The sequence below is a fragment of the Sinocyclocheilus rhinocerous genome, unplaced genomic scaffold (genome assembly GCF_001515625.1).
Source record: "Sinocyclocheilus rhinocerous isolate Xijiao unplaced genomic scaffold, SAMN03320098_v1.1 scaffold478, whole genome shotgun sequence".
Lineage (NCBI taxonomy): Eukaryota > Metazoa > Chordata > Actinopteri > Cypriniformes > Cyprinidae > Sinocyclocheilus > Sinocyclocheilus rhinocerous.
This window is the reverse complement of record NW_015651483.1, coordinates 1,511,724-1,525,088: the sequence shown is the minus strand read 5'-3', so window position 1 is coordinate 1,525,088 and position 13,365 is coordinate 1,511,724. Positions and strand designations below refer to the sequence as shown.

At 34.2% G+C, this 13,365-nt stretch overlaps 1 protein-coding gene across 5 annotated transcripts in view; it reads right to left on the bottom strand.

Annotated features, from left to right (window-relative positions):
* LOC107712876 (disabled homolog 1-like) overlaps positions 1-13,365 on the bottom strand; it is a 457,572-nt gene that overhangs the window by 25,256 nt on the left and 418,951 nt on the right. For 3 of the 5 annotated variants that reach the window (XM_016518249.1, XM_016518248.1, XM_016518251.1), the window contains 4 exons: positions 7,839-7,970; positions 6,206-6,325; positions 4,770-4,808; positions 3,261-3,323 (listed from right to left, as the gene is read on the bottom strand). In XM_016518249.1, coding sequence (XP_016373735.1) covers positions 3,261-3,323; positions 4,770-4,808; positions 6,206-6,325; positions 7,839-7,970 — 354 coding nt within the window. The remainder of the gene's footprint in view (positions 1-3,260; positions 3,324-4,769; positions 4,809-6,205; positions 6,326-7,838; positions 7,971-13,365) is intronic. The other 2 variants (XM_016518252.1, XM_016518253.1) reach the window with 1 other exon arrangement.

Here is a 13,365-nt window from a genome sequence, read left to right as displayed (position 1 = left end):
CAGAATAATAGAAATTAAATTTTGCTTGAATAATTTCTTTATAATAAATTCTTTATTTATAACAAAAAATATTAATTATAATAAATATTTTAGACAAATAGTCAAAAACCTATTTTATTTTATTTTATTTTATTTTATTTTTTTATTTTATTTTACGATTTCTCAATTCATATAATCTGGTACCATAATGTCCATCTTCACAATACACGGTTAGTAAAGATGCAGATCCATTCATTCTCTGTTATTTCCATGTCTTCTCTTTCTCTAATTTGCCATTGTTCTTAATTTCCTTCTTGCTGAGAGACTGATTGCCGCTGTGTTTTTATTTGATCGTACACTTGAAGTGATCGTTCCATTTCTTTTATTCAAAGATCACACAGTGACAGCAATGATTAATCATTCTCACTCTTTCATTTGGAGAAAGGGTAGAGGAGAGACCTGCTGCTTCCTCTCACAGCAGAGTAATTTCTCTATGCAGACCTTGGAAAGCTCCCTACACTCAGCATCAATCCCTCAGTCATGCTATGCAAACTTTGCTAGAGCCAAAACCACTCGGGATCCAAGGGGCCCGCTGGAGGTCAAGGTTACTTTCGCTGCATACTGTTAGCTTTGGTTAAGGAACTTATCTAGCTATGAGATGCTGTATTGCGTTGTTTTATGAGGTTGGATAGAGATTCTTTTTTTTTTTTTTTACCCTTTACCTTCTAATCAGTTAAGGCAAGACAGGCAAAACTTTTTTATTTTCAGGCACAGGTAAATTTTGAGATTTTGGACTATTTTGCTTCAATTCCTTATTATTACACATGATCTTTTTCCATATGCAGATTTCAATTACAACACACATCTTTAAAGGCAATTTCCTCAAAATAATCCCCCCCTCCTGAACTGAGCCAGAAATGTTCACTTCAGTAGCACTTACATACACCAAACTTCACGGTTTTATTCCAATCTATATTCCGAGGGCTTTTACTGAGGGGGTTTGTTCATATAAAACTTGCCTGATTCATGTAACATTTTATGTAACTTTTTTTTTTTCTGGCTGTTGACAGTATTTTATGATTTATGAAATGAGAAAAAACAGATGCTCAAAAATCCTCTCTGTGAAGCCTTATAACTCAACAAAATGAAAACAAAATTTAACCTGGCTTTATCCGATGTATAGATTTCTGTTCTCGAAATGTATTGAAATTTGTACATTTTTAATTAGACAATTACTCACTTGCATATTTAAACAACAACACACACACACATATATATATATATATATATATATATATATTATTGTACCCTGACCTGTAGTGTTTTGCCTTAAATTTGGGAAATAAATTAGTAAATATTTCACTCACAAAGAGCCATTTTCATTGCTTTTTAAAAGTCCCTGATATTTTCATGGTGTCCATGGTGCTTCACAATATAACCATAATTCATTGCTTCAATTTATGCTATTTATATACATTCAGTCTTTAGTGTGGAAATCTAGAGAACACAAATCTTGTTGTGTTCATTTAGGTTTTCCTATTTCATCGCTGTTAGCAAAGATCAGAAGTGATGTTCACGCAGAATCGATCTGACTGGGCCAATCTGGTTTTTTTTTGTTTGATATGAGATGCGATCAGGTGTTAGCTGATCCTTTTTTTTAATGATGTGACAGCAAGCAGATGTCTCTTTCATGCTCCCGAGTTTCCGATGTCTGTCCTGATGTCAGCAACAAGTGCAGGAGTTTGCGAAGTGTCAGGTTAGCGCTCGAGAGCCGTGCACACATTTGAATAGTTAGAAGGTATAATTCGGTCCCTAATGGTGTTTCAAACTTTCAAAGAGCTACTAAACTGATTGTGACGTTAAGTCGGATATGTATAAAGTTCTGGAGGAGACAGACTGGCAAAGTGTTGGGGGGACTGATGTGTTTATTGTTTTGCTTGGCAGCGTTTCTTTTTGACTCAAGCCACAGGTGACAAAACAAAGCAGCACCTGAGGATACAACACCTGCTGTTGTCTTGGTCATGGCGCTCGGAGCACGAAACATTGCTGGGTGTAAATCTTTGAAAGGGCCGTCACGCTGAATTAGTGTGGCTTGGCGTAGCACTCTGTTCTAATTCACAGGTGGGACTCTGGCAGCTACACAGTGGAGCTGTCAGTAGCTGCACCATCAAAACCTGGGATTCTTCTAAAGAAGAATGGTGGTTTATTTAGAGGCTCCCTATTGGCTGTTTGGCACAAAAACCTCGGTTGGTCCTTGATAGCTTTTAATGATCGGTCTATGCTTGATGTATTAGGTTTATCAAATTGATAGATTGTATTGTGTAGTGAACAACAACCAATTTCAAAACTCCCTAAATAAATAAAACAAAGATTATTATAAATACTATTTCAGTCTTTCTACTTCAAAATTTGAAGTTTAATTCAATGCGTTACTTGCTTGTTTTTTTTTTTATTTTTGTGAAATTTCCTAGCTATTTCTGTTTGATAGTTGTCCAAGTAAATCCTACACCTACACTTTTTTTTTATTTTATTTTTTTAGTATAGGTTCCTTTCAAGCAAGGGAATGATCTGAAAAACACAATTGACACAATTTAACACAATTTAAAATATTAATTAGATGACATAATCCCTTTTTGTAATTACAAAAGAAAAAAAAAGAAAAAAAAGTATTTATGAGTGAAATTTGAGAGTGAACCTCAAACTTCATTCATTCATCCATTCATCCAATGATTCATTCTTTCTTTCTTTCTTTCTTTAATTATTTATTTGTTTGTTTACTTGCTTGCTTGTTTGTTTATGCATTTTGGGCAGAACTTGTAAAATAGGTATTTGACAATATTAATATATTATATTAGCATACTATATTATATTGAAATATGATTAAATATATTATAACATTAGTATAACATTATAGTAATTTATGAATTTATTGTTAACTTTTTTATTTAATTAGTCAATTTCCATACTTCTTTTCAACATTTTTAATGAACATTTTTAACTCGTAAATTATAAATCGCTCTTTTAGAGCTTAGAAACTTCCAGAAATGCTGTCACATTTTCAAACCCCCCCCCAAAACATAATTTTATCTAGACATTTGCTACTCTGAACTGTTTATTTGGTTTATTATGTTCTGTACTATATTAATAAAAAGCTAAATTGTTTTTAGTGATGAATGTGTATTATAGTTTTCATTGCACACTAATATTGAAATGTCCGATTAAGTGATAATCAGTGAAAAGGCACCATTTTTTAAGAACATTATTATGATTTGGTAGTGTACCTGATATATGCTCTCCTCTGATTGGTCACGGATGGGCTCGTGTCCCGCCTCAAATACAATGTACTACAACATCGGCAGCAGAGGAAGATAAAAAGGCAAAGGGACAGGAAAACGGTGAGTGTGAAAAGAAAAAAGAAAAGAGAAAAGGAAGAAGACTGATTGATCACACAGAATCAACAGCGGCCCCAGGAGCAGCGCAGTGACCCTCGCAACAATGAGGGACTAAACGAAGCTGTGACATGCTTACCATCTTGACCTTTAGCAACATGCACTGGCCTAGCAAAGCGTTTCGGTCGCTTGAGTTCATCTTTCACTGCAACTACAACTTCAGTGCAGAGAATAACATTCACTCTCTGCAGCTTAATAACAAATAAGAATCCTTACGGAGAGAAGAATTACAAGGTGTTCTTTCTAACCTATGCCTCATGCATATATACTAGGCTTTAAAATGTTTATCATCCCAATTTTTTTCCTCTATATCCGTACCCGTTTCTGGGCGATGGTATGAATTTTACAACATTAAAGTGAAATAAAACAGTGTATAACACAACGCTGCATGTTTCTTTAATGAGGCATGCTAATATTAGCTTAGCATGGGTAACAAAACTTTCCCAGCTGAGCCACTAAGATTTAAGACTATTTTTGAAACATCTAAACCTATATCTGCGATATATTCCTCAGTGATTTTTGTCGAGTAGCATTCAAGCTAATCGCTAACTCTTGTCCTTTCAAGACCGCATTTATGTTAATGGCAGAATCGTCTCCATTTTCTGTGACATTAGATCTAATGGCTTAGCCGTTCCCATTTTCAAGCTACTGTCGCCATTGGCTAATTCATTTTGTTACACAGTTAGCCACTGGCTAATTCTTCTCCTCTCTAGCCCTCTTAACAGCAAATTGATAATGCTTATCAGGTCTGCACTACTTCTAGTAATGATTAAATCTTAAGTTAACTGCAAGGCCTAGAAGCAACGTTTCTCATTTCTCTGCTACTAATGGCTAATGGGCATCCAGTCTTGCTATTTAAAGACACACTCCAATCATAAACATATTCCATAGGATACAAGGCTATTTCATTCCCATTATGATGCACAACGGACAATACGGAAAGGCAATGTAATGCATGTAAACACACACACACACACACACACACACACACACAGCCCAGATGAAATGTGTTAAAGCTGTCTGTTTTCAGTACAAAATTAAGGAGGCTCCCAGAATCGCTATAGCTTCACCCAGTTTATGAAAAGGAAAAGTTAACAACACATTACAGCAATGATTCACCGTTTATTTCTATATCCAAATGATGAAATCCCAGTCTTATTAATTCAGGAGGAGTGAGAGAAGAGCAGAGAAAATGGAGTGGAATTATTTATTTCTGGAAATGAGATTAAACACATATTATTGAGCAGGGAGCCCTGTTTAAAGTGACAGTGAGAGGCACACTAATTTGACAGCATACGTTCAGGCAGACATAATGATTAACGATTTATTTCAAAGCGTTACCTGATATACGGGATCCTCCACATCTTCCTCCAAAATGGTCTGCAGGAGCGATCGCACAGAGAGGAGGTGATTGGAGGAAGGAGAGTAGAGATAGAGGGAAACAGGAGAGAAGATGACGGCGAGAAAAAGCAGCCAATTTTTGGTCATTCATGTAAAAACAGAGGAAAAGCATTTTTGACATCAGGCAGTGAAAATAGGAACAGAAGTGTAGCCAGCACAGGCCAACAGGTGTGATTTTGTCTGTATTGAAAAAGCAGTGTGAAGTAAATCACCCCGCAGATATGCACCTGAGATTCAACAGACAGAGAAAAGGAAGTGGAAAGAGCTGCCAAGCGCTTGATGCGCACTGTACAATTTTGCCTTGGTTTTTCTGTCTGAAATAAATTTCGGCAATCGGAAAATTATTCCTGGTTGTTACTGGTCCTACAACGCCTATTAAATGTACAAGTAATGTAATGTTAATATTGCTGTAAAAATTTTTTAATTAAATAGATGCAATATTTAATACATATACAGCATGATATATATATATATATATATATATATATATATATTGCATAATGTATGTTCTGAATGTAATCACTGTTTATTGATAATATTAATTCTAAATAAACTCAAATACAGACAACTGCACAAATAAATAAATAAATAATTTAATACATACATACATACACAAATGTAATATGAATAGTGATGTATTAATTAGATTTAAGATTTTAATAGATGTAATATTATGCTATATATACATAAGTCAGTGTTTAGAAAAAAAAATATTTTTTTGATAAATGATAAAAAAATGATAAATACAGACAAAAACAAATTAATAAACGCATAATATAATACATACTTTAATACAAACTAATATAATATAAATAAACAGTAATAATATAATTTAAAATACTATAAAATCTAATAAATTACACATATATTTTGCATAATATACCTATGATAATAAAAGTGTAACTGTTTACAAAATAAAAATCATATCAACCATAATCAAAAAATCAATCATAAAATAATATTCAAAATAAAATTAATTCATATATATATATATATATATATATGCATTTATGAATACATTTTATTTTGAATCAAAAGCTGATTCAAAATTATTATTATTATTTTTTTTTTTTACCAAAGATTAATTTTCAATCTGACAAGCAACAGTTGTAAAAGGAAAAAAACTTCACCATACATCAGTCCTCATATAAATCTAATTACACTATTCTCTGAGATAAATAATAAATAAGCTTTCATCCTTTTATGTTGCATATTTCATCATTCCCTTTTGAGCTTGTTGTTGTTTTCTTTTACACCGCTCTCATTCGCCCGCTGACGTATATGCGGTTGTATTTCTGACCGAGCATTAGAAACTGTAAATTCTCTTTGGTGTTTTGAGTTTATGTGAGTATGAAGGTTTTGTGCGTGTGTGTTACCTGATAAACAGCTTGTTCGCACTGCTTGTCCTTCTGAGCTTTCTTCTCGATTTCCTCCCTCTGCTTAATCTCATAAATCAACTGGAAAAGGTCACGGAGGTCAAGGATCACAGGCTCAGCCTGGGAACACATGCAGAGAGACACAGATTTATAGAGACAACGAGGGAGAAGTGACATGATCTTCTCAATAAGGGTCCATTCTGAAGAGCTGCTGCACATTTCTTCAAGCAATTCAGAGCAAAAGTATCTTGGAAAAGACATAACGAGGACCTCTTAACCTCTGCTTCGGCTGCTCTTAAATCTGCCAGATGAGAGGTGACAGAACAAAGTGCTTTCCATTTGAAAGGGCTGGGTCAGATCAAACTTCTCTCTTTGTGGTTAGCATCAAAGCTAAATGTTAGCATTAAAAATGCATCTCCTGCCCAGTGCACTAATATTTATTATCTAATATCACTAATATTTCAGTAAATACATGGATGAAAATTTGAAGCGAACGCTTGCCCTCAAAATCCGCATTCGGTATTTTTCTGCTGTCTATACTCCAGAAGATTCACGCTAATGAAAAGCAATATGAGCAGATGAAAGAAAGAAAGAAAGAAAGAAAGAAGAACCCAAAAATCGAGGAATAAATTAAAATAATAAAATAAAATAATCTGTTTGTTTTAATTAACCCCTGTAACATAAAGCATTAATTGAGGGACAGTAGAAATAAAAATACATAAAACTAAATGAAACAAAACAAAATAAAATAAAATAAAATCTATCTTTTTGTTTTAATTTAAATCAATCCTTGTAACATAAAGCATTAATTGAGGAACAGCAGAAACGAAACGAAACGAAACAAAAACAAAACAATATAAAATAAAATAAAATAAGATAAAATAAAATAAAATCTGTTTGTTTTAATTAAAATCAATCCTTGTAACATAAAGCATTAATTGAGGAACAGCAGAAACTAAACGAAACAAAAACAAAACAATATAAAATAAAATAAAATAAGATTAAATAAAATAAAATCTGTTTGTTTTAATTAAAATCAATCCTTGTAACATAAAGCATTAATTGAGGAACAGCAGAAACAAAACAAAACAAAACAATATAAAATCAAATCAAATCAAATCTATCTGTTTGTTTTAATTAAAATCAACCCCTGGAACATAAAGTCGTCCGAAATAGTACATAGTAGTACTTGAGTGCAGAAAGAGGAGAAGAGAAGCCAAAAAGAAAAAAGAAAAAAAAAAGTGAGTGAAAACAGTTTTTTGGTGGGATGGAGCATGAGCGCAGGAGCATGCTGCCATTCCTTTATCTTTCTGTGTTTCCTGGGTCACTTGTAGTTCAGAGCAAGACAGCGATGGATAGAGGGAGAGAGAGGACAGCAGATACTCATCGACCCGGTATGGAAATCAATTGAGCAACTGCCACAGAACTGCAGCACTGCAGACTAGAGCAATGCAACAACAAAGAACAGCAGCAGAAACAGACTCAAGACAGAGACACAGAGATCAAGCCTTTCCAGAGGAGCAGAATCTGTCATAGTAGCAAATATACTCGCAGTCCTGAAATATACTTGTGGATGCATAGTGTACATACAACACACACATACACAGTCTAATTTTCAGGTGTGAGTACTTACAGACTGAGCCGTTTTGATGGCCACAAACCGATGGTTTCCCTCTTTCCCACATACATAACCAAAGGCTCGGTGGTCCGTGATATCCTTCGCAATGTAGGAAATCTCATGAACTGCATGGTGGTGCTGAAGAACCTGTGGATAAAAACCAGAGGACCTTTAGAGCTGCATATACAGCTTGATGAGAAGATAGAGTTTAGCTCTCATATTATATTCAGATATTCAGACTGCCTGAATAACGGTACAAACATGCTTAAAAAACAAAGCACATGTGAGTAACTCTACACTACACAAGAAAGTCAGATTGCTTGGTGGCCATCTTGGAAACACAACCAGGCTGTTGTTTTCTTTGGAGGTAACAGGCATAAGTATAGCTCCTATGTACTTGAATAAGGAGAGACTGTAATAAAGAAAAGGACAATAAAATACAGTAATACAATCTGAAAATAATAGCTTTTTTGCTGAAAACATGCTTTTTGTTTAGCTCAAATCATGCTAAAATAATAATAAAAAATATATATATAAATATAAATTATAACAAAATTTAAAGCAATTGGCTATTTAAACTGAAAGCTGAGACTTCCAATCATACACTTAAGTAATTTGGTAATTTTTGTCCTTTTATTTTCTGACAAATGGACCACATTTATTTTATTTTATTTTTATATTCTATTTTTCTTTATTTTATTTTATATTTTATTTTGTTTTATCTTACTGTTTAACATTTATTTTAGCTTACATTTTTATTTTATTCTATTCTATGTTAAATTTTATTTTATTTTATTTTATTTTATTTTATTTTATTTTATTTTATTTTATTTTATTTTATTTTATTTTATTTTATTTTATTTTATTTTATTTTATTTTATTTTATTATTTTATTTTATTTTATTTTATTTTATTTTATTTTATTTTACTCCACACCCCCCCTTATCTCAAGCATGAGTTTTGCGACTGACATAAATCAAACAAAATTTTATGGTCAACTGGAACCCAGGTGTGTCCAAAACCTCTAGTGTGACAGCAACAAAGTTATGTTTAGACATTGATTTTTCTTATTTGAGTTCAAACTCTATGACTCCCTTTTTAAAAGGACTCAAGCATGATTTTTGGTGCCTACCTGAGTTTTGCAGCTGACACCAATCAAACCAACCAAACTTTACGGTCAACTGAACCCAGCTGTGCACCAAAACCTCTAGTTTGAAAGCGACAAAGTTACATCCAAACACCAATTTAAACTTACAAATCCAAGCATAGCTACAAAGACCTTCAGAAATGGCATTCAATCACCGAACGGACATTTAAACGAAGGGGGACATTAACCCAGAGAGGGGATCGGAGGACAGAAAATAGGTCAAAAGCTCGGAGCGAGTCGTGCTCCAGGCTGATGGCTGAAACACCGGGGTCTCGGCACTAGTGTCAGCCTCCTGCCGCTGAAGAGCAATCATCGTCTGAAATCTACTGCAAGTGGCAATCTTCCCCTCACCACCCACTTCATTTAGAGTCATTAAAACATCACTAACACAATACACACGCCACACGCCGCACGCACAGGGAGAAGGAGAGACGCACCACCATGGGCCCAGCAGTTAACTCGAGAGTTGCAACAGTGGATGACATCTTATGACAACCCGTCTGACTGCGAGGTGCTATTTTCCCTGCTGAAATATGAAGTGTTGTCAGTGACGTGTTAAACAAACTTTGAGAAGGAGGGTTCCTTTGTTAAAAACTTTTGAATGAGGTTAATGGGCAGCTTTCATTATCAAACTAATCATGCCATGTGCCCACGCAAAACTTAATGATTTCACACTTACATCTGAGCGGGATGATTTTCCATTTCCATTTTCAGAGGTGTGACATCCCTTGTGAAAATGAAGTACAGCATACTTTTAGAAAAGAGCATTTATTACAGAAAGAATATACTGAATGTAATATTTCCGGACACTTAATTGACCCTTCGCAAAAACCGCCCCCCTTAGTTACTGTTGCTATGTCCGACAAGCCATGCCGCTCTGACACTACACATCATGTTCTCACGCAGTGAAAAATACATTGCAGAGCAAAGAGAAAACTGACAACGCACCGACAGACAAGACAAAGCAGGTTACTTTGGGTATGAAACAAAGTCTTAGCTTTTAAATACTGTCTTTTTTTAAGAAATTCAAACAATAAATACCGTTTTGTTGCTCTTTAATGTGTCGTGACAGATCACTGTAGTGCCTCAGTTGAAGCGGCACGTGAACCGATCGTCTTTTCATATTTACTTAAAGCACAAAATAAACATGAACGAACATCAGAAGGTATTTTATTTTTTCAAATTGCAGAAAGACGTCATGCATTTGAATGTTTTGTTAGTCTAGCCCACGAGACGCACCGCTGTTGTGTTGTGCATTCAAAATATTAGAGAAATATAGATATTTGTTTAATTTTTATTGTGTTTGATAGTTAAAACAAAAAATATTTGTTGTTTGTCTCAATAAATTGTGTTAATTATAAATACAGTGGTTAAATTTAAACTTTTTTTTTTCTATTGCTTTTTGTTTTAAAAAAGGTTATAAAAATGTCAATAATTATCGATACCGAACGATATGAAACATTATATCGTTGATACATTTTTTAGTTATATCGCCCAGCCCTAGTCAATGCACACCATTTTTCAAGTTTCAGTCCACCAAAGTTAATCTACTCTCCTGTCTGATTTGTTTGTTGGACAAGATGGTGGATTTTGGCCATTGTAATTGGTCAGATCGCCTGTCAATCAAACTCCCGGCGAAGGGTCAATTGCATGTTACATAAAATGACAGCAAATTAAAAAGCATTACAGTTTAAATTTATAATAAATGTAATTAGTAGAACTTAAGTAGGAACTAATTAAATGTGTAATTTCATTATTCCTTTTATTGAAATATAGTTATGTACTGTCCAATGTACAGACAAGCATTTATGGTAAACTAAAATATATTTATTGCAATTTTTATTGAAATTTGTATGTTAGGTATTTACATATATTTGTAATTACACAACTGTAATGAAGTTGCAATTTAAATATATTTACTTCAAATATCACATAACACTACCGTGTTAAAATAATAAAGTATTAGTCAACACGTCAAAATATGTGTACTTCTTTAAAGCATGACAAAAGATGATGAAAACAATGATTTAAAATATATTTTAAAGTAAAACTTTAATTGGACAGTGTACTGTACGTAACTGTGTTGAGAAACAGTCATGAAAGTGTACTCTCTTTGCTCTTTTATTTAGTTAATATTATATTATCTGAAAATACAGTTTTTTTAAAATATGTTTTAAAATTTGAAGTACACTAAAAGTGCACATTCAATACATTTAAGTGCACTACTTCTTTCACAAGGGAGTAGCTTAGCTTTTTAAAAGTAGCATAGCTTCTATTTTCCTGGCAGCATTTAGTTGATTTTAGTAGATTTGTTTGCACACTAGAATGAATTGGCTAAAAAAAAAAAAAAGAAATTCACTGATTAATTTAATTCCCTGTGCTGGGATTATACGTCATCTTTTCGTTGTGTCTCCATCTCTGGTTTCATCAACACCGGCTCACACTTTTTGATTTTAGATACACTTATTTTACACCAAAACAAATTCATTCATAATGTAACTTGAAAGAAAATTTCCGGCTTCCCAGCGAATAAATTGCTTGTTTTTCAAGAATGCTGCTTGTAATACAAAAAGAAACAGTCCCACCAACTGCATACTTTAATCTTTCAAGTGCTTTTCTGGGTTTTAGATGCAAAATCTTCTGCATATAACTGCGTTTCCATTCCTTCTGGGCAGTTTAAAATTGGAAGCATAGAAAATCCTTGAAAGATTAATTACTTGTGTGCCTAATTCATTCATAATGTAACTTGAAAGAAAATTTCCGGCTTCCCAGCAAATAAATTGCTTGTTTTTCAAGAATGCTGCTTGTAATACAAAAAGAAACAGTCCCACCAACTGCATACTTTAATCTTTCAAGTGCTTTTCTGGGTTTTAGATGCAAAATCTTCTGCATATAACTGCGTTTCCATTCCTTCTGGGCAGTTTAAAATTGGAAGCATAGAAAATCCTTGAAAGATTAATTACTTGTGTGCCTATTCAATGCCAGCCTTCCTCTAACTAGTTCACAGAATGGAATGTTTGCCGCGAGCTGGCGTAGCGAGTCCTGTGTTATCGCAGCACACGGGCCGCTTTCCATCATAATGACCCACAATCTGCAGGTCATTCGCACATGTAAGAACTCGCGCTCAATAATACACGCGACACCGTACGGCGACGCTTCATCAGAGCTGCATGTTTCAGATTGCCTCCTTTTGTGGCTTCCATTCATTCAAATCATCACAGCGGCCCTACGACCTCTGAAGTCACGCCGGTGCACTGATAATGACACTGTTACCACGGTGATGATACACTGAGCATCACACTTCAAGACCTTTGAGCTACCGAGGTCAGAAAGAGGACACTGTTCCAAAACCTAATGAGCTGCCTACTTAGTTATTAGCATTTTAAGACATCATGTGCATGCTCTTCATGAGAAGGCTGTTCATTGTTATGTTGCCTTTCAAGGTACAACATTCTGGACAAAGCATTAGCTCGTATTTTTCTCAGAGAAGGCCTCCCAGAATGCATTGCATTCTCTAATAAAGTACATTAGTGGCCACAAACTTTTTCAGTGGCAATGGTTCTGGATGCATTTTTTTTTCACATTTTTTTTTTTTATATTATTATTTTTCCCAAATAGGGACTTTTAAAAAGTCTTTGTTAAAAGCCATGAACCAAGCCAACCTGGTTCAAGGTAAATCACTTATTATTATATCTTATCGAATTAAACATAATCAAATTAAAAATTATGGAGAAATATAAAACTTTATTGTATCTATAGAAGCTAAACATTTGACTTTTGTTGGTAAAAAAAATAATTTAATAAAAAAATTATATTGCGTTTGCTTCATTGGAGTGGGCGGAGCTAAAGAGCTAATTTGGCGCACTTTGCAAATGATTGGTGAAATTTTCTGTGCAGCATCATGGGTAATGTAGTTTTTCTCCACAAATTTAGCTGTTAAACATCTATTAAAGGGGTCATATGATGCTTTTTTAAAGATCATTATTTTGTGTATTTGGTGCAACAGAATATGTTGACATGCTTTAATGTTAAAAAAAAAAACATTATTTTTCAAATACTGTACATTATTGTAGGTCCTCTATGCCCCGCCTCTCTCAAACGCTTCATTTTCTACAAAGTCCCTCCTTCCGACAAGCGCAGCCTGCTCTGATTGGCCAGCTGACCCAGGGCTCTACAGTGCGACCATTTCAGTCGCATTTGCGACTGAAAACTACTGCGTGCGACTATGAAAACATTTAGGAGCACCAGTGCGACTGGCCCGATCATCATCATATTTGTGATTGTGATCGCTGAGGGGAGCTTCAAATGTTTCTACGTGTTTTTGCAGCGTTGAGTAATGTATCACAGACATATCTCACGAATCCTTTCATAAGCAAAGTGAGAGATTCATTGCGC